The sequence below is a fragment of the Dipodomys merriami genome, unplaced genomic scaffold (genome assembly GCF_024711535.1).
Source record: "Dipodomys merriami isolate MVZ:Mamm:240054 unplaced genomic scaffold, mDipMer1.0.p SCAF_121, whole genome shotgun sequence".
Lineage (NCBI taxonomy): Eukaryota > Metazoa > Chordata > Mammalia > Rodentia > Heteromyidae > Dipodomys > Dipodomys merriami.
In genome coordinates this window covers 1,816,726-1,837,079 of record NW_027202505.1, presented here as the reverse complement: position 1 = coordinate 1,837,079, position 20,354 = coordinate 1,816,726, and the positions used below count along the sequence as shown (strand labels likewise).

The 20,354-nt window shown below is 40.6% G+C and overlaps 1 protein-coding gene across 5 annotated transcripts in view; it reads left to right on the top strand.

The window, feature by feature from the left end:
* LOC138823648 (CMP-N-acetylneuraminate-beta-1,4-galactoside alpha-2,3-sialyltransferase) overlaps positions 1 to 20,354 on the top strand; it is a 184,330-nt gene that overhangs the window by 12,537 nt on the left and 151,439 nt on the right. For 4 of the 5 annotated variants that reach the window (XM_070017099.1, XM_070017098.1, XM_070017095.1 and 1 more), the window contains exon 2: positions 7,498 to 7,642. In XM_070017099.1, the coding sequence (XP_069873200.1) occupies positions 7,501 to 7,642 (142 nt within the window). In that variant the 5' untranslated portion in view covers positions 7,498 to 7,500. Of the gene's footprint in view, positions 1 to 6,134; positions 6,156 to 7,497; positions 7,643 to 20,354 lie in introns of those variants that run through there. The other variant, XM_070017096.1, reaches the window with a different exon arrangement.

The following is a 20,354-nucleotide window of genomic DNA, read 5'->3' as shown; positions in this document are numbered from 1 at the left end:
ACAAAAAAATATATAGCATGTTTTCTATTAAGGCCTTCTGTGTGTTTTTCTCTAGTCTCCTTTCTCCTTCACTAGAAAAAACCTTAGCTTTCATTTAAAATTCTTTTTATTTTTCACATATATTTGTGTGCTTTTGCTATGGGTTATATGTCCATATGTAATACAAAGCAGAGATGACCAAAATGGCCTGCAAATTTTGTTGGGCACAGCCATGTTCATTCATTTTTCTATTGCTAGTTGCTGCTTTTGAGCTATAATTATTATTATTATTTTGGTTTTCTATATATATTGCCATATCCCCTTGTTTTCAATGGCAGCCCCTACCCCTTTATCTCAATTGGCCCAGGCAGAAGGCGGCCATCTTTTTAAACACTATAGTGTCATTTTTTTTCAAGTCCATTGCATTCACAATTTTTATTTTATTTTATTTAAAAAAATTTATTTTTTATGTTTTTTTATTTTTGGGTCCGGTAGTGGGGCCTGAACTCTGGGCCTGGGCGCTGTCCCTCAGCTCTTCAGCTCAAAGCTAGCGCTCTACCACTTGAGCCACAGCGCCACCTCCGGCTTTTTTCTTTTTGCTTATGTGGTGCTGAGGAATCGAACCCAGGGCATCATGCATGCATTCACAATTTTTAATCTTCACAAAGAAGTCACCTAATGTCATTCCCAGGTATTACTACTCTGAGGTATATACCTAAGAGAAGTTAAAAGATTATGTCTTTGTGTAAAGTGTACACAAATCATTACTCAGTTAAAAAATGGAAACTGCCAGGCGCTGGTGGCTCACGTCTGTAATCCTAGCTACTTATTAGGCTGAGATCTGAGGATCAGAGTTCAAAATCTGTCTGGGTGGATAAGCCCAGGAGACTCTTAACTCCAATTAACCACCAGAAAACAGGAAGTGGCACTGTGGCTGAAGTGGTAGAGTGCTAGCCTTGAGCTAAAGAGCTGAGGGGCAGTGTCCAGGCCCAGAGTTCCAGCCCTACAACTGACAAAAAAGGTGGGGGTGGGGAGAGGAGACTTGAATTGCTCATCTCTTGAAGCCTGGATAAATAAAATATGGTAGTCCACATAATGGAATATTCTTTGTCAATAAAAAGCAATGAAGTACTGATACGTGCTACAGCATTCATAAAACTCAAAAACACTGCTAAATTAAGAAGCCAGACACAAATGACCTTATATAATGCACGATTCCATTTATATGAAAGATCCAGAGCCAGTACATCTACTGAAAAATGAAAGTAAATTGGAGTTGAGAGAACAGATTTGGCAGAATGGTATCAGCTAAGGGATGCATAGTATTTTTTTCTGGGTTCATCAAAGTGTTCTAAAATTGATTGTGGTAATGTTTGTACAACTTTGTAGATATCATAAAAATCAGTGAATTAATATACTTTAGTGGGTAAAGTGTATGGAATATGAAAGCTATTTCAAATAAGGTTTGTTTGTTTGTTTTTTGGTCAATTGTGGGGCTTGAACTGGGCTGGGCACTGTCCCTTAGCTCTTTAGCTCAAGGCAAGTGACCTACCACTTGAGCCACAGCACCACTTCTGGTTTTCTGGTGGTTAACTGGAGATAATAGTCTCATGGACTTTCCTGCTCCCACTGGCTTTGAACCCTGGTCCTCAGATCTCAGCCTCCTGAGTAGCTGGGATTACAGGTTTGAACCACCAGCACTGGCTAATTTTATTTCAGTGTTTTTATTGTTTTACTATATGTAATGATTAATCTTGATTGTCAACTTCAGAAATACCTAATAGATAAGTAAAGCTTACCTTTATTTTGTGACTGTGTGGTATTTCCACAGACAATTATTGACTTTGAAAACTCTGACTTAATCAATGGTTGAATTACTGAAGGATTTAAAATTTGGATAGATTATTGGGTGGTGGTGGAACTTTGGAAGGAGTCTGATTGGGGAGAGTAAGTCACAAGGGGTGTCTCCTTGGGGCTATATCTTGCCCTGATTCCTTTCTGTTACTGCTATTTTTCTGCTATCCAGCTGCCTGATGCTACCATATGCTCCTGCCCAGGTGATGTACTGCCCCTCTACTGGCCCAGAAACAGAGCCAGATCACCAAGGACTAAACCCTTTGAAATCCTCCCTTAAGTTGCTTTTCTTAGTATTGGTCATAGCAGTGTAATACTAAGTAATAATCTATTTTATCCTGGAGCTCTTCCTTAGTCTCTGCCTCTGGCTTTAGTTTTTACTAGTGATCTTTTTCTTTTTTCTTTTCCCTGTGATGCTGGTGATTAAATCCAGGGCCTTATGAATGTCAGGCAAGTGGTCTACTACTGAGCTATACTTCTAACCTTTGTTAATGATCTTTATCTGTTTTTAATAAAACGTTTTTCATCTCCTATGCTCTTCCTCCCTTTGCTCTCACCCTTCATTTTCTTTTCTCCTCTTTGTAGCAATATTTTTATGTAGATTTGTCTGTACTGATTCCTTTTTATTATTATTCTAATATTAGCCACCCTCTCTTAGTGGTGCTGAGAATTTGAACCCAGGATATCATGAATGTTAAGCACATATTCTATGACTGAATTGTACTTCTAGTCCCTATCATTATTTAGAGAGGTAACTGGCTAAAGCCAGATCATCTAAATTTGAATCCTGCCTCTTCTCATTTTTGGACAAGGTACTTTAAGTTCTTTATGCTTGAATTCCTTTATTATAAAGCAGGAATGATAGCTTCATTTGGATTGACAAAAAATTTAATGAATTAAATCACACAAAGTTCTTAGAACGGTGACTGGTCCATACTAAGTAGTAAATGAATGTTAGCAATAGTAATTTCATAATTACCTTATTCCTCACAGTGACTTATAATGAGAAAGTGCACAGTTATTCTGAGCAGAATAACTTAATAGATTTCATGTTAATTGCTTAAATCTGTTTGATCATGCATATCTAAGTTACAGGGGTACATTTTAGCAGAAACATTTTTAAAAAGTTGGTGAGCTTTTCAGTAGCTGGTTTAGAAGCTGGATAATAAGTGATATATAATTTCTAACTAGTCTCAAAAGTATTTACCAGAGATATGTTCTGGAAGTACTTTGTGGTTTTTTTAGGGGGTTTTGTTTTTTATCTGATTTTGTCATAAGTGAGATCATAGGTGGTACAGTTTGAAGATCATTTGAAGATCAATTTAATCAGATTAAAGATTGTGACCAGGTATAGTTAAGAAGCTAATCATGGGCTGGGAAGGTGGCTCAGTGGTAGAGTGCTTGCCTTGCATGCATGAGGCCCTGGGTTTGATTCCTCAGCACCACATAAGCAAAAAGAAAAAAGCCGGAAGTGGCGCTGTGGCTCAAGTTGTAGAGCGCTAGCCTTGAGCTGAAGAACTGAGGGACAGTGCCCAGGCCCAGAGTTCAGTCTCCAGGACCCCCACCCTCCCCCCCCCAAAAAAGAAGCTAATCATATTGTAGGGTGTTTTAGAATTGGCAAGAGTTTGGTACAGTTTATTTCAGTAAATTCAAAGTTTTAAACATGTTTCTTTCTTTCTTTCTTTCTTTTTTTTTTTTTTGGTCAGTCATGGGGCTTGAACTCTGGGCCTGGGCGCTGTCCCTCAGCTCTTCAGCTCAAGGCTAGTGTTCTACCACTTGAGCCACAGCACCACTTACTGCCTTTTTCTGTTTATGTGGTACTGTAGAATTGAACCTAGGGCTTCATGCATGCTAGGCAAGCATTCTACCAGTAGGCCATCTTCCCAGCCCCTACGTTTCTTTTTATGACTAATTAAGGTAATCCAGCTTTCTGTGTCATATGTGTTTTTTTTTTCCAGGAAATTCGAAGTTTTATACATGCTTCTTTTTCTTTTTTTCTTTCTTTCTTCCTTTTTTTTTTTTTTTTGCCAGTCCTGGGAATTGAACTCGAGGGCATGGGCACTGTCCCTGAGTGTCTCTGTGCTCAAGGTTAGCACTCTACCACTTGAGCCACAGCGCCACCTCTGGCCTTTTCAGTTTATGTGGTACTGAGGAATTGAACATAGGGCTTCATGCATTCTAGGCAAGCACTCTACTACTAAGTCACATTCCCAGCCCCCCCCCTCGCCCCCTCTCTCTTTCTTTTTTGCTAGCCCTGGGGCTTAAACTCAGGGCCTGGGCACTGTCCCTGAGCTTCTTTAGCTCAAGGCAGGCACTCAACCACTTGAGCCACAGCGCCACTTCCTGCATTTTCTGTTTTTGTGGTACTGAGGAATCGAACTCAGGGCTTCATGCAGGCTAGGCAAGCCCTCTTATCACTAAGCTACATTCCCAGTCCCATGTGTTTCTTTTGAAATGTGATATAACTGACCATCAGTATTAGTGAACAGATACTTTTTGAGTCCCTACCACAGGTCTAAAGGTGAATGAAGCACATATATTCCCTGCCTGGGTGAGCTAGGATGTAAATAGTAAATATTAAATTGTAAATTCTTTTTTTTTTTTGGTTGGTCATGGGGCTTGAATCTGGGCCTGGGCGCTGTCCCTCAGCTCTTCAGCTCAAGGCTAGTGCCCTACCACTTGAGCCACAGCACCACTTCTGGCTTTCTGGTGATATATTGGAGATAAGAGTCTCACTGACTTTCCTGCCCGGGTTGGCTTTGAACCACGATCTCAGATCTCAGCCTTCTGAATAGCTAGGATTGCAGGCATGAGCCACAAGCACCTGGCTTAAATTGTAAATTCTTTTTTTTTTTTTTGTCGGCCGTGGGGCTTAAACTCTGGGCCTGGGCACTGTCCCTCAGCTCTTCAGCTCAAAGCGAGCGCTCTACCACTTGAGCTACAGCGCCACATCCGGTTTTCTGGTGGTTTATTGGAGATAGGAGTCTCACGGTCTCTCCTGCCTGGGCTGGCTTTGAACCTCGATCCTCAGATCTCAGCCTCCTGAGTAGCTAGGATTACAGGCGTGAGCCACCAGCGCCCGGCTTAAATTGTAAATTCTTAAAAAATTGTAAGTATGTCATGAAATGCCATGGGGCATATAGGGGCTAGGAATATCTGGCAGGGAGTCTTAGCCTGAAGTATGGAGACAGATTACACTTATCTGTGGAATGAATTAGGCTTTAAGCATAGACTTAAGAACAAGTAAGAATTGGCTAGAGGAAGTAGTGGGGTTAACAAGACTTTGGTCAGGACTAGATGTGGTGGTATATACTTGTAATTTAAGTTATTAGGAAGCTCAGGCAGGAGAGCTTACCAGATAGTAAATAAAACATGATGTATATTTTTGTCACATTTTTCTTTGTTGTTTAGTTTAAGATGCCCTACTCTCTTCATAGAATTGTTTTCTTAATGGAAAAGATTGAAATTAGGAAGGTGGTTGGTACAGCCTTGCTTCTGTAGTTGATGTCAGTAACTGTTGACTCACTGTTGGATATGCCAGAGCCCTGAGTTGTAGTCAGTGCCTGGCTGTGACAAATCAGAAATCACATTTGCATTTAAGACAGAAATTGTTGTGAAATGCTTCAATTCCCTTCTTAAAGGGAAAAAAAAGCTTTCCAGAATCACTTGCAGGCTATTTATACCTATATTTTAATTGTTTCCAGGGGAGTTTGTTTGGACAAGCTATACAGTCATGATACTTCTGACTTTTGTTTGTCTAAAAACTTATTAAAAATAAGTACATGGATAAATAAGTGCTGAAAACATCAGTTCCAAATCTACTTAATTCTAAAGTTACTTTTGTATTTGTTCTTGCTGGTATAAGGTTACACATACACATACCTTTCCTCTAGATACTTTTTTTTTTTTTTTTTGGCGATCGTGGGGCCTGAACTCTGGGCCTGGGCACTGTCCCTGAGCAATTCAGCTCAAAGCTAGTGATCTACCACTTAAGTCACAGCGCCACTTCCGGTTTTTGAGTGGTTAATTGGAGATAAGAGTCTCATGGGGACTTTCCTGTCTGGGCTGGCTTTGAACTTCAGTCCTCAGATCTCAGCCTCCTGAGTAGCTAGGACTACAGGCATGAGCCACCGGCACCTGGTGTGCCTTATTCTGTCTGATTGGTACATCATATTCTGTACTTATTCTCCTGCCCTTGAGGAATTATTCACCTGTTTGCTCAGTATGCTAATAGCTGACTTCTGTATTGAATTACCTGAGCTCCCTTGATCTCTGGCTTCCATTTGGGATCAGCTGACCAGACATCAACAGGAGATGAGAAGGCAAGTTTTGCGAGAGGTCAGACTATATTACCTATTGCCAGGGTTTTAGTAGAGGCCATGGTGCAGATGACCAGCTTCTCTTCAGCCAGCTGTTGTCAGACTCCAGTGATGCCCTTCTGGCCTCAGCTTCTGCCTTTGCTAGTCTCTGTCTGTGTTATCATTCCTTGTCAGTTCTTTTTAGCTCTACTAACAATTTTAGAAATCCTGCTGTTAAGCCTCCTTCAGTTTAGTTCTTTGTATGTACCATCTGTTTGCTGCCAAGACCCCAGCTGATGCCATTGTTATTAGGCATTTTAACTGTTTGTAGTATTTTGCTTTTATAACCAGAGTTGCTATGAACAATCCTGTTTGTCATTTTCTCCGTTTGTTGCACTGTTACTTAAGGGAAAAGTGATATTGGCAGGAGTACTGGTCAAGGTGGAAGAATATTTTAAATTTCAGTAAGTATTTCTAAATTGCTCTCCAAAGAATTTGCTGGTTGGCATTTTTACCATGTTTGTTTTGTTTAACATAAAGTCTATTCTGGAGAATATTACATGTACTGATGAGAAGAATGTAAAGTCTGCAGCTAATGAGTTAAATGATCTGTAGCATCTGTTAAGTCCCTTTGGTTTCTTTGATATTTCTTTGTTGACTGATCTTTGTTGATCTTTTTGGTCTAGATGATCTATCTATTCAATGATGAAAAGTGGAGTATTGAAGTCCCCAACTATTACTATATTGGAGTATATCTCTTTTGTAGCTAATAATGTGTCATATATATTTGGATAACAACTGTATTGGACATGTATGTTTATAATGATTATTTCCTGTGTTTGTTATTATTCTTTCCTGAAAAGCAAATAAGTTTACCTGGAGAAAAGCTAAAGCCAGATGTTACACAAGGGTAGCCACTGATTTCTCACTTGGTTGCTATGCCATGGTGAAGCTGTTCCTTGAGATTGAGATGAGCAGGCTGGAGATGCTATATCATAAGCTTAGTGATTGCTCTTCGTTTGAAACTTCTCTCTAAAGATACTTCTTTTTTTTTTGTTGTTGGTCATGGGGCTTGAACTCTGGGGTTGAGCGCTATCCCTCAGCTCTTCAGCTCAAGGCGAACGCTCTACTGCTTGAGCTACAACGCCACTTCCGGTTTTCTAGTGGTTTATTGGAGATAAGAGTCTCATAGACTTTCCTGCCCGGGCTGGCTTTGAACCGTGATCCTCAGATCTCAGCCTCCTGAATAACTAGGATTACAGGCATAAGCCACCTGTACCCGGCTGATACTTCTTCTTAAAGTAGAGTATATCAATAAGATGATTATGTTCTCTTTTAAGACTGATTTTTATTTTTATTTTTTTAGGTCATGTCGGAAATTGTAAATCATGTGAAGATGGGACTCTTGGTATTTGTGCGCAATCTGCTGCTAGCCCTTTGCCTCTTTTTAGTACTGGGATTTTTGTATTACTCTGCATGGAAGCTACACTTACTCCAATGGGAGGACTCTAGTAAGTATGGTTACTCTAGCCCATCCTAGAAAAGGCCTGCTGGAGCATGGCTTACCTGTGCTGCAATGCTTTCCAGGACATTTCTGAGACTTAAGCTTAGAAATTAACTACTATTTTAGTTGCTATAGATTGAGAAATCTGATGTTTTTTGTTGTTGTTTTTTTTTTAACTGCAGGCCATGGTAAATCTCTCAGTTCCTTTTATGAACCCAGTGAGTGTGTGTTATTCTTCAACTAAAAATGATACTTAGCTGGGCATTGGTGGCTCAAGTAATCTTAGCTACTCAGGAGGCTGAGATCTGAGGATCATGGTTCAAAGCCAGCCTGGGCAGGAAAGTCCATGAGACTCTTATCTCCAGTAACCACCAGAAAACCGGAAGTGGCACTGTGGCTCAAGTGGTAGAGTGCTCACCTTGAGCTGAAGAGCCTTAGGGACAGCTCAGAGTTCAAGCTCCATGACTGAACAAAAACAAAAACAAAACAAAAAAACCAAAACAAAACTTGTACTTCTTGTTCTTGAAGGCTTTTGCCCTTTTTTAATTATTGTAGGACATTACCACTCTTATTCCCCATTTATTGCCTTAGGGTTTGGTATTGAAGTTTTTTTTTTTCCTGCCATCAGCACATTTATCCTTACTTTTTCCTTGAATTTCCAATTTGATATTGTTTTTATCTTATTTTCTCAAAAGAAACCTTGTCTTTGGTATTGAACTTGATCGCAGCTGGACTATTAGCTTTATTTCTCTACCTACTAATTTCTAATTCTACTCTTCCATTTGAGCCTTTGGTTTCATGTGCTACTATGTTTCCCATATAACCTAAGCCCTTTGGCTTGGCTTGAATTCATTCAGTGTCCTTTGTGACATAGACTTGCAGTTGGACTGACATTGATTGGCATGTACCTTAATGCAATTTATTCTTGGCTATAATTTGAAGTTTTACACAGAAAAACATAACATAGTTTCTCTCTTGGATATTTTGTTTAATTTGAGCTTGGTGTAGGAAATGTTGTGTGACCTATTATGAGTCCCAGTGACTTGTTTACTTTTATAAATGACTGTTGGATACCAGTGTCTATAACTCACTAGAGACTAGAATTAGTCTACTAGTATAAGGTTAGTTACAAGGTTAAAATGAGTTGGAAGAGGCACTGGCAACTGGCTTGCTGTTATACTGAGGCCCTAACATGGGAACTGTGCCTGGGCAGTAGTTCAGGTATTTCTCACATGGTCTAAGTAAGGAGAAGTAGTTTTGATCCAAATTTTAAAGTACAATGCTATATTTTTAATTTATTGTTTTATATAGAATGTTGAAGTGCTTCTTAAATGCCTAGCTTATAAATATCACTAACTACTTCATGTTCCAAGAGTATATTCAAATTTCTCTGCATTGACTTACTTTTAAAATCAAGGAAAGTCTGGTGCATGTGGCTCACACCTGTAACCCTCAGGAGGCTGAGATCTGAGGATCGCGGTTCAAAGCCAGCCCAGGCAAGAAAGTCCCGGAGACTATTATCTCCAATAAACCACTAGAAACCCAGAAGTGGTGCTGTGGCTGAAGTGGTAGAGTGCTCGCCTTGAGCTGAAGAGCGCAGGGACAGCGCCCAAGCCCAGAGTTCAAGCCCCATGAACCACCAAAACAATTAAAAAATAAATAAATAAAATCAAGGAGACTACCAAGATAAGGAGTATTTATGTTAGTACAGAATCCTGTAGTTAGAGGCATTCTTTATATTCAGGATAGTGGATCCATCTGTATCTACAACATTCATAGAAAATGTATGCACAGAGTACAGTTCTCCTTTTGTTTCAATAAGCCCCACGGTGTGTTAGACTGGACAATTCACAATTTTGTCAGTACTAAGACTTAAACTCAGGGCCTTGTGCTTGTTTGGCTTTGCTTGTTCATTGGTGGTGCTTTACCACTTAAGCTACATCTCCAGCCCAGCCTTTTACTGGTTATTTTGGAGATGGAGTCTCTTGTACTTTTCTGTCTGAGCTGACATTAACCCATGACCCTCCACCTCTCAGTTCCCCAAGTAACTGGATTACAGGTGTGAGCCATTAGTAGCCTCTCAGCTCTTTTCTTTTTCTCTTTTTTTCTTTTTTGCTGGTTAATTAGAAATATAGGATACTTGGGGACTTTCTTGCTGCACAGGAACCACAGTCCTACAGATCTTGGCCTCCTGAATAACTAGGACAACAGGCATGAATTACTGGTGCCTGGCTTTAACTTAGTTCTCAATACAGTTCTGTGAAGTGCAATTATTTTTATTTTTCAGTTGAGCAAACTTGGTTTAACTAATGTAGAGGTTACACAATTAATTATGGAAACTAGAATTAAACTCTGACTTTCTGTCTTAAAAACTTGTGTTATGTTCACAATAGCCAAGTTGTGTAAATAGCCCAGATTCCCTTCAGTAGATGAGTGAGTAGATCAGTAAAGTGTGGTACATATACACAATGCAAACTCATCCATTTGAAAGAATAAAATAATGTCATTTGCAGAGAAATGAATAGATTTAGAACAAATCATATTGAGTGAGGTAAGCCAAGCTCAGAGAGAGTGTACATGTTTTATCTCATATGTTGAAGCTAGAGCTAAAATATAACTGGACATAATAACCTATGCAGGACTCTAGGCATTCATGTATAGTCAGACTGATGAAGATACCCTTAAGGGGAAGAACTTCACTGAACATTTAAAATACTGTTTATTGAAATGAATTTCAGGCAATAGAAGCTTTTTTTTTTTTTTTTGCGGGGGGGTTGTTTGTTTTTTGCTTTTTTTTTTTTTTGTCGGTTGTGGGGCTTAAACTCTGGACCTCAGCGCTGTCCCTCAGCTCTTCGGCTCAAGGTGAGCGCTCTACAGCTTGAGCTACAGAGCCACTTATGGTTTTCGAGTGGTTTATTGGAGACAAGAGTCTCACGGACTTTCCTACCTGGGCTGGCTTTGAACCGTGATCCTCAGATCTCAGCCTCCTGAGTAGCTAGGATTACAGGCGTGAGCCACCAGCGCCTGACTTGCTCTGATTTTTTGTTTTTCTTTTTTTTCTTTAAGGAGGGCACAGAAAGGGAGGGAGGAAGGGTAAACAGATGCAATCATGGTATTCACTATATGCTATGTAGAAAATGAACCATGTAACTTGTGGGAAGGGACAGGAGGAAGAAACTGAGGGAAAATGAGGGAAGGCAATGACATTGTTTTTTGTTTGTTTGTTTGTTTGTTTTTTGGTTTTTTTGGGGTCTGGTTGTGGGGCCTGAACTCTGGGCCTAGGCGCTGTCCCTCAGCTCTTCAGCTCAAGGCTAGCGCTCTACCACTTGAGCCACAGCGTCACTTCTGGCTTTTTTCTTTTTGCTTATGTGGTGCTGAGGAATCGAACCCAGGGCCTCATGCATGCAAGGCAAGCGCTCTACCACTGAGCCACCTTCCCAGCCCCTGGTTTTTTTTTGTTTTGTTTTGTTTTTGGGGTCTGGTCGTGGGGCCTGAACTCTGGGCCTGGGCACTGTCCCTCAGCTCTTCACCTCAAGGCTAGCACTCTACCACTTGGGCCACAGCGCCGCTTCCGGCTTTTTCTCTTTTTGCTTATGTGGTGCTGGGGAATCGAACCCAGGGCCTCAGGCATGCAAGGCAAGCGCTCTACCTCTGAGCCACCTTCCCAGGCCGGCCATGACATTGTTTAAAAAAGAAATGTACTCATTACCTGACTTGATAACCCCTCTGTATAACAGCTTAATAATAGTAATATTATATTTAAAATAAAAAATGTTCTACCTCAAAAGGCAGAGATCTACGAATCAAGAGTAAAAGCCAGTACAGGAACACAAATCTAGGAAACTCATCTCTCATTAACCAGCAAAAAAGCCAGAAGTAAAGGTGTGATTCAAGTAGTAGAGTGCCAGCCTTGAACATACAGCTGAATGAGAGTTTCAGAAGCCCAGAGTTTAAGCCCCAGTACTAAGCTAGTGCGCACACACACACACACACATACACTCTCTCTCTCTCTCTCTCTCTCTCTCCCCCCCCTCTCCCCCCTCTCCCCCCCAAATCCATTGTTTTACTTCTTTGTTGTCATATTGAGAAATATAATAAATACCGAAGGGAGTATTTAATTCTTTATTTTTCCTGGTAGAGTGAGGAAAGGAGCTCAGAGTAGTAAGAGTATTGAGAGAAGGGTAGAGAAAGAAAAAGGAAAGGAAGAGGAACAGAAAGTGAAGAAGAAAGACTTTCAAATGCTTAATCTGAGAGGCTAAAGCCTTGAAAGTATAAAGTTAGGGGCTGGGAAGGTGGCTCAGTGGTAGAGCGCTTGCCTTGCATGCCTGAGGCCCTGGGTTCGATTCCTCAGCACCACATAAGCAAAAAGAAAAAAGCGGGAAGTGGCGCTGTGGCTCAAGTGGTAGAGCGCTAGCCTTGAGCTGAAGAGCTGAGGGACAGCACCCAAGCCCAGAGTTCAGGCCCCACGACCGGACCCCCCCCCAAAAAAAAAAAAAAAAAAGAAAGTATAAAGTTAGTCTAATTATCAACCTGCTTGTGTGTGTGTGTGCATGTGCGTTCATGCACATGCTAGTCCTTTCTGCTTGGAACTCCGGGACTGGATGCTGCCCTTGACCTTTCTTTGTTCAAGGCTAGTATTCCACAACCTGAGACACAGCTCTAGTTCTAGCTTCTTAGTGGTTATTTAGAAATAAGAGTCTGCCAAGCACTGGTGGCTCATTCCTATAATCCCAGCTACTTTGGAGGCTGAGATCTGAGGATTGTGATTTGAAGCCTGCCACCACAGGAAAGTCTGAGACTCTTATCGCCAGTTAACCACCAAGAAACGGAAGTGACATTGTGGTTCAGAGTGGTAGCGCACTAGCCTTGAGCAAAAGAACTCGGGGACAGCACCAGACTCTGAGTCCAAGGCTCAAGACTAACGAAAATAACAAAAAACAAAAATGGTTAGAGGCATGGCTCAAGTAGTAGAACTCTTGCCTAGCAAGCACAAGGCCCTGAGGTCAACCTCAGTATTATCAAAATACTATTAAAAAAAAAAATTAGAGGGTGGGAGGGGGGAGATGGGAAGGGATGATAAGGGGAAACAAAGGAGGCAACAATGCTTGATAAAAAAATGTACTCATTACCTTGCCCATGTAATTGTAACCCCTCTGTATGGTATTTTCACAATAGAAAAAAAAAAACCTAAAAAAAATTAGAATGCTTAGAAAAATATCTATGTATCTTACCTTTACACTGAAATGTAAACAACTGCTCAGTAGTTGCTGGTGGCTCATGTCTGTAATCTAGCTGCCAGGAGGCTGAAATCTGAAGATCTCAATCTCAAGCCAGCCAGGCATGAAAGTCCAAGAGATTCCTACCTTCAATTAACTTCCAGAAAGCTGGAAGTTGATCAGTGGCTCAAGCGGTGGGGTGCTAGCTTTGAGCAAAAAAAAAAAACAACAAAAAAAAAAACAACTCAGAGTTTCTTAATGTAGCAGAATTGTTATTTTCTTTCTTTTTCTTTTTCTTTTCTTTTTTTTTTTTTTGTCAGTCCTGGGCTTGAACTCTGGGCCTGGGCGCTGTCCCTCAGCTCTTCAGCTCAAGGCTAGTGCTCTACCACAGGAGCCACAGCACCACTTCCAGCTTTTTCTGCTTATGTGGTACTGAGGAATCAAACCCAGGGCCTCATGCATGCAAGGCAAGTGCTCTATCACTGAGCCACTTTCCCAGCCCAGAATTGTTATTTTCTACTGAAAGTCAGCTCTGGACACAAGGGTTTATGGAAGGAAAGGAAAGGAAGGGAAAGAAGGAAGGAAAGGAAAGGAAAGGAAGGGAAAAGGAAAGGGTGAGAGAAGGAAGGAAGGAGAAAAGAAAAGGAAACAGAGAGGGAGGGAAGGAGGGAGGGAAAGAAGGAAGGAAAGGAAAGGAAGAAAGGAAGTAGAGCTCTTGCCTACCAAGCACAACTTGCAAGCAAAAGAGAGGGGAGAGGAGAGAAGGGAGAAAAGGGATAAATAACTGCTACAAAAATTTATGTGCTTCGAGTTCTGGCTAGTCTCAAACCACTGGGTTCAGATGATCTCACCTCAGTCTCCGCAGTAATGGGCACTACAGGCATGTGACAACATGTATAGTTCAATATACATATACACATATATATGTATATGTATTTGACACACACACATATGTATATGGTTGTTGTCCCTGAGCACTTCAGCTCAAGGGGAGTACTGTACCACTTGAGCCACAGCACCACTTCTGGTTTTCTGGTGGTTAATTGGAGATAATAGTCTCACGGACTTTCCTGCCCGAGCTGACTTTGAACTGTAATCCTCAGATCTCAGCCTTTTGAGTAGCTAGGATTACTGGCATGAGCCACTGGCGGCTGATCAAATATTTTTTTTGTTGGTCATGGGGCTTGAACTCTGGGCCTGGGTCCTGTCCCTCAGCTCTTCAGCTTAAAGCTACTAGCACTCTACTACTTGAGCCACAGTGCCACTTCCAGTTTTCTGAGTGCTTTATTGGAGATTAAAGTCTCATGGACTTTCCTGCCCAGGCTGGCTTTGAACTTCAGTCCTCAGATTTCAGCCTCCTAGGATTACGGTGTGAGCCACTGGCACCCAGCTCGTGTGTGTGTGTGTGTGTGTGTGTGTGTGTGTGTGTGTGTGTGTGTGTGTGTGTGTGTGTGTGTGTGTGTGTGTGTGTGTGTGTGTGTGTGTGTGTGTGTGTGTGTGTGTGTGTACACATACATACATATATATGTGTGTATATATATGTATATATATGTGTATGTATATATATATATATATATATATATATATATATATATATATATATATATATATAAAATATAAACTTTTTTGGTTGGTGATGGGGCATGAACTCTAGGCCTGGGTGCTGTCCCTCAGCTCTTCAGCTTAAGGCTAGTGCTCTACCACGTGAGCCACAACACCACTTCCAGCCTTTTCTATTTATGCAGTGCTGAGGAATTGAACCCAGGGCCTCATGCATGCAAGGCAAGCACTCTACCTCTGAGTCATCTTCCGAGCCCCCCAAAAAAATATATATATTTTTTTCTTTTCTTTTTTTTTTTTTTTTTTGCCAGTTGTGGGGCCTGAACTCTGGGCCTGGGCACTGTCCCTCAGCTCTTCAGCTCAAGGCTAGTGCTCTACCACTTGAGCCACAGTGCCACTTCCAGCTTTTTCTGCTCTGTGGTGCTAAGGAATCGAACCCAGGGCCTCATGCATGCAAGGCAAGCACTTTACCACTGAGCCACCTTCCCAGCCCCAATATATATATTTTTAATTGTAAAGATACTGTACAGAGGGGTTGCAGTTACATGAGTAAGGTAATGAGTACATTGTTACCCCCTCCTTTGTATGGCCTCTACTACCCCTTCCCTCCCACCTCCCCAGTACCTCCCTCCCCAGGAATTCTAAACTTTTAAAGAAGGTAGCAACATAGTTAAGAAATTGGCAAACCTGGGTCCTAGCCGTTTATGCCTATAATCCTAGCTTCTCAGGAGGTTGAGATCTGAGAAACTCAATTCAAAGATAGTCCAGGTAGACAAATCCATGATACTCTTAACTTTAAATAACCAGTAAGAAGCTGGAAGACAGGCATAGCTCAGATGGTAGAACACTAGCTGTGAGTAAAAAAGCTAAGTGAGCATGTGAGGCCCTGAGTTTAAGCCCCAGTACTTGCACAAATAAAAAAACTGGAAAAAGAACAGATTTTTGACACACTACAAAAAGTACACGTGGCCAATAATAAACCTTGTTATGGTTTGAATGTTTTTCTCGAAATTGTTATGTTGGGAATTGAATTCTTAGTGCAATAGCTTTAGGAGATTAGGCAGGCCTTTTGGGATATAGAGTCCTTATGAATGGATTCATGCCATTATAAAAGGACTTGGTAAAGAGGGTTTTCTTTCTTTTTCTCTTTACCTTCTGCTCTGTGAGCACACATACATTATTACTGATGTTCCTGTGGATGCGGATCCAAGGTGTATCCTGGAAGCAAAGACTGGGCTGCTACCAGGCACAAATCAGCTGGTACCTTGACTTCCTAGCTTCCAGACGTGTGATTAGAAAATAATGATTTTTTTTGTTTTGTTTTGTCTGTCATGGGGCTTGAACTCTGGTCCTGGACTCTGTCCCTCAGCTCTTCAGCTCAAAGTGTTCTACCACTTGAGCCACAGTGCCACTTCCAGTTTTCTGGTGGTTAAATGGAGATAAGTGTTTCACAGACTTTCTTGCTTGGGATGGCTTTGAACTGCAGTCCTCAGATCTTAGCCTCCTAAGTAGCTAGGATTATAGGCATGAGCCACTGGTGCCTGGCTTGATCTGTTCTTTATAAATTGCTCAGTCTTGGGTATTTTCTTACAGCAGCACAAAATACTCCCCAAATACACAAAATACTCCCCAAATGACAGTCATCATCATTAGGCATCCAGAAAATGCAAATTAAGACCTCTTAGAATGACTAAAAGGTAAAGAATTGGTAATATTTCAGCACTGACAGAATAGTGTGCAGCTCAACTCTCCTTTGTTGCTAAATAGAATGGAAGGTGGTGTAACTACTGTAAAAGACAATTGGTAATTTCTAAAGAGTTAAGTACACATTTAGTACATGACTCAGTGATTTTATAAATGAATATTTACCCAAGAGAAATGAAAACCTGTGTCTACAAAAAGAATTGTCAATAGTGTTTATACAGCTTTATTAACAATAGTCAGGTACTGGGGTTGGGGATTTAGCTCAGTGGAAGAGCACTTTCCTGGCAAGTGCAAGGGGGGGAGGGAGGGACAAAGGAAAAAAAATAATAAGGCAACTAACAATAGATAAGTACTATAAGCAGCCTAAACTTCTATCAATAGATGAAGTAAATTGTGGTACAGTAAACTTAGTGATAAATAGGGAGCATGCTACTGTTACATGAAAACACATAGATGAAGCCACATTCTTTTTTTTTTTTTAATTTTTGGTCAGTTGTGGGGCTTGAACTCTGGGCCTGGGCGCTGTCCCTCAGCTCTTCAGCTCAAGGCTAGCGCTCTACCACTTGAGCCACCGCACCACTTCCAGTTTTCGAGTGGTTTATTGGAGATAAGAGTCTCACGGACTTTCCTGCCCGGGCTGGCTTTGAACTGTGATCTTCAGATCTCAGCCTTCTGAGTAGCTAGGATTACTGGTGTGAGCCACTGGTGCCTGGCTTGAAGCCACATTCCGAGTGAAAGAAGCCAGATGTGAATTATTGTATAGTTCCATTTGTATGAAATTCGACAATAGGACAAACTCTGTTATAGAAGTCAGTTCAGTGGTTGTCTTGGGTAGGGTATGGTGAAAGCTTGAAGGAATTTGTATATACATGTGTCAACGGTCATAATATCCTGTATAGTTAAATGTGTGAATTTTATTTTTGTAGATTCCCCTTTCAGATACCAATATCTATTATAACGCCACAGTAAGTAAGGCTCACACCTCCATCCTAGCTATTCAAGAGACTGAGATCTGAGGTTTGCAGTTCAAAGCCAGCCTGGGCAGGAAAATCTGTAAGACTCTTTATTTTTATTTAAAAATTTATTGTAAAGGTGGGAGATAATTTCCTTCAAACAGTATCACTCCTCTCATTCTCTCCCAAGCATGAGACTCTTCTCTCCAATTAACAACCAGAAAATTGGAAGTGGAGCTGTGGCTTAAAGTGGTATAGCACTAGCTTTGAACAATCTTAAAGAGCTCAGGGACAGCGCCAGGCCCTGAGTTCAAGTCCCAGGACTAGCACAAAGAGTGAAGCTGGGTGCTGCTGCCTCACACCTGTAATCCTAGCTACTCAGGAGGCTGAGATCTGAGGATCATGGTTCAAAGCCTGCCTGGCAGAAAAGTCCATGAGACTCTTATCTCCAATTAACCACCAGAAAACCAGAAATGGAGCTCAAAGTGGTAGAGTGCTAGCCTTGAGCTGAAGAGCTGAGGGACAGTGCCTAGGCCCAGAGTTCAAGCCCATGACCAACCAAAAATAAAAGTGACATTTTTGCAAAATTAAGACAAATAACAACATATATGATATATATTTCTGTATATATGATATACATAGGTTATATATTATAATGTAACAATTATAGTTTATATATTATAGTATATATAATCTATGCATATATGTATGTGTACACATAGTATATACTGTATACATGTATATATACATATATGCTGCATATGTATATATAAATAGCATTTGCTGTATGTGTGTGTGTGTATTTTAGATACGTACTGTATTGCATTATATTGCCCAGATTGATCTCAAACCTTTTTTTTAGTTGTGGGGCTCGAACTTAGGGTCTGGGCACTGTTCCTGAGCTCTTTTGCTCAAGGCTAGCACTCTACCACTTTGAGCCACAGCTCCATTTCTGGTTTTCTGGTGGTTAATTAGAGATAAGAGTCTTATGGACTTTTCTGCCCAGGCTGACTTTGAACCATGATTCTCAGATCTTGGCCTTCTGAGTAGCTAGGATTACAGGTGTGAGCCACTAGTGCCTGGCTTGTTCTCAAACTTTTGAGCTCAAATAATCCTCTTGCCTTACCCTCCTAAGTGCTGGAACTACAGGCACATGCCATCATGCCTGGCCTTATTTTTAATATATGTTGATTTTATATATATATATATATATATATATTATATATATATATATAGTTTGTTTGTTTGTTTGAGAAAAAGTAATGCCAGTAGGAAAGTTGATAAAATACTTGTATAACTTCACAGAAGGAAATGGCAAATAGTGATCATACTTGTAAAAGTTTATTTTCACTAATTTTTAAGGAAATACAAAAAATAAATCATTTTTGCCTTCTGTGTCTACGGAAATTTAATGAATGTAGAGATATCATCTAGGTGCTAGAAATACAAAAAATATCATTTTTGCCTTCTATGTCTTTAGGAATTTAATGAATTTAAATTATCAGCTAGACTTTTATCTCTAATTAACCATCAGAAAATAGGAAGTTGAGTTGTGGCCCAAAGTGGTAGAGCACTATCTTTGAGTGAAAAGCTCAGAGAGCACCCAGGTCCTGAGTTCATGTCCCACAACAAACAAAAGAAATAAACAGATATCAACACAAATCAGAGGAAAAAGGAACTCAGCATGGTAGCACATACCTTCATAATTTCACCTGACTGAGGCAAGAGGATTGAGAGTTTGAGACCCAGCCTGGGCTACACAGCAAAATCATGTCTCAAAAGAACCATTGACCCCCCTCAAAAAAACAAAACAGAACAAAAATAGAGGAGGCAAGTTCCAGGAAAAAGAATCCTTTGTAACAGCAAAGTGGAAGGAGAAAGCATTTACTGTCTTACTGGATAAAGCTGAGTAAAGCTGGTTCCATAACTGTTCTGTATACTAATGACTAAAGATTTGAATTAGATGGGGGTATGGGAGATGTAGTTGAGTAGGTGGGAGGGACGGGATGGTAGGGGAAAAACAAAGGAGGAGGCAACAATGCTGGATAAGAAATGTACTCATTACCTTGCTCTGTAACTGTAACCCTTCTGTACAGTATTTTCACAATAAAAAACTTACTTAAAAAATAAAAAACAAAAAACAAATTAAAAAAGATTTAAATTAGAATGGTAAAATGAGAAAAGTAATAGAAGAAAATAAAAGACTATCTTTGTGTTAGTCATTTTTTTTCCATCACTGTGAGAAATACCTGAGAAATGCAACTTGAACATTTGACTCTTGGTTTCAAAGGTCAGCCCATCAAGATGGGTAGAGTATGGAAGCCAGAAAGCAGAGAGGGAAATGTTTGTAATAGCTGGCTTTCTTTTTACACTCCCCCCCTTTTTTTTTGTTGGTCGTGGGGCCTGAACTCTGGGCCTGGGGCTGTCCCTCAGCTCTTCAGCTGTAGAATAGCGCTCTACCACGTGAGCCTCAGCCCACTTCCAGCATTTTCTGCTTATTTTGTGCTGAGGAATCGAACCCAGGGCCTCATGCATGCAAGGCAAGCACTCTACCACTGAGCCACCTTCCCAACCCCATCTTTTTACCCTTTTTATTCCATCAGGATCTTCAGCCTAGAAAGAGTGTTAGTCACATTCAGAGCCGGTCTTCCTCTCTAATGAATCTTCTATAGAAACACTCTCTCAGAAACATCCAGAAGCCTGGGAAGGTGGCTTAGTGGTAGAGTGTTTGCCTAGCATGCATGAAGCCCTGGGTTTGATTCCTCAGCACCACATACACAGAATCAGTTGGAAGTGGCGCTATGGCTCAAGTGGTAGAGTGCTAGCCTTGAGCACAGAGAAACTCTGGGACAGTGCCTAGGTCCTGAGTTCAAGCTCCAGGACTGGCAAAAAAAGAAAAAAGAAACATCCAGAGCTTTACTTCACTGTTCTCCAAGATACATCTCAATCCAGTTAGGTTGACAATTAAGATTAACCACTACAGCAACTTAGGTATTATAAGGGAAGGGCTAAATAAAACAACCTTAAAGAGAAAAAAATCATAGGCAAAAAATGAATGAGTTTGTTTATCACATTTAACTATGTTGTGCTATTAAGGACATCATAGATAAAGTTCAGGTAATATACTGGGAAAAGCAAATATCAATATATAAAATTTAGTGGTTTATCTATAATAGGCTGAAGGAAAAAGCAGAGTCTCAGAAGAAAATGGGAAAAGAATTGGAATAAGGAGTTTACAGAATTAAGGAATCTATAAGTTAAGAATATGAGAAGATATCCAAAATGT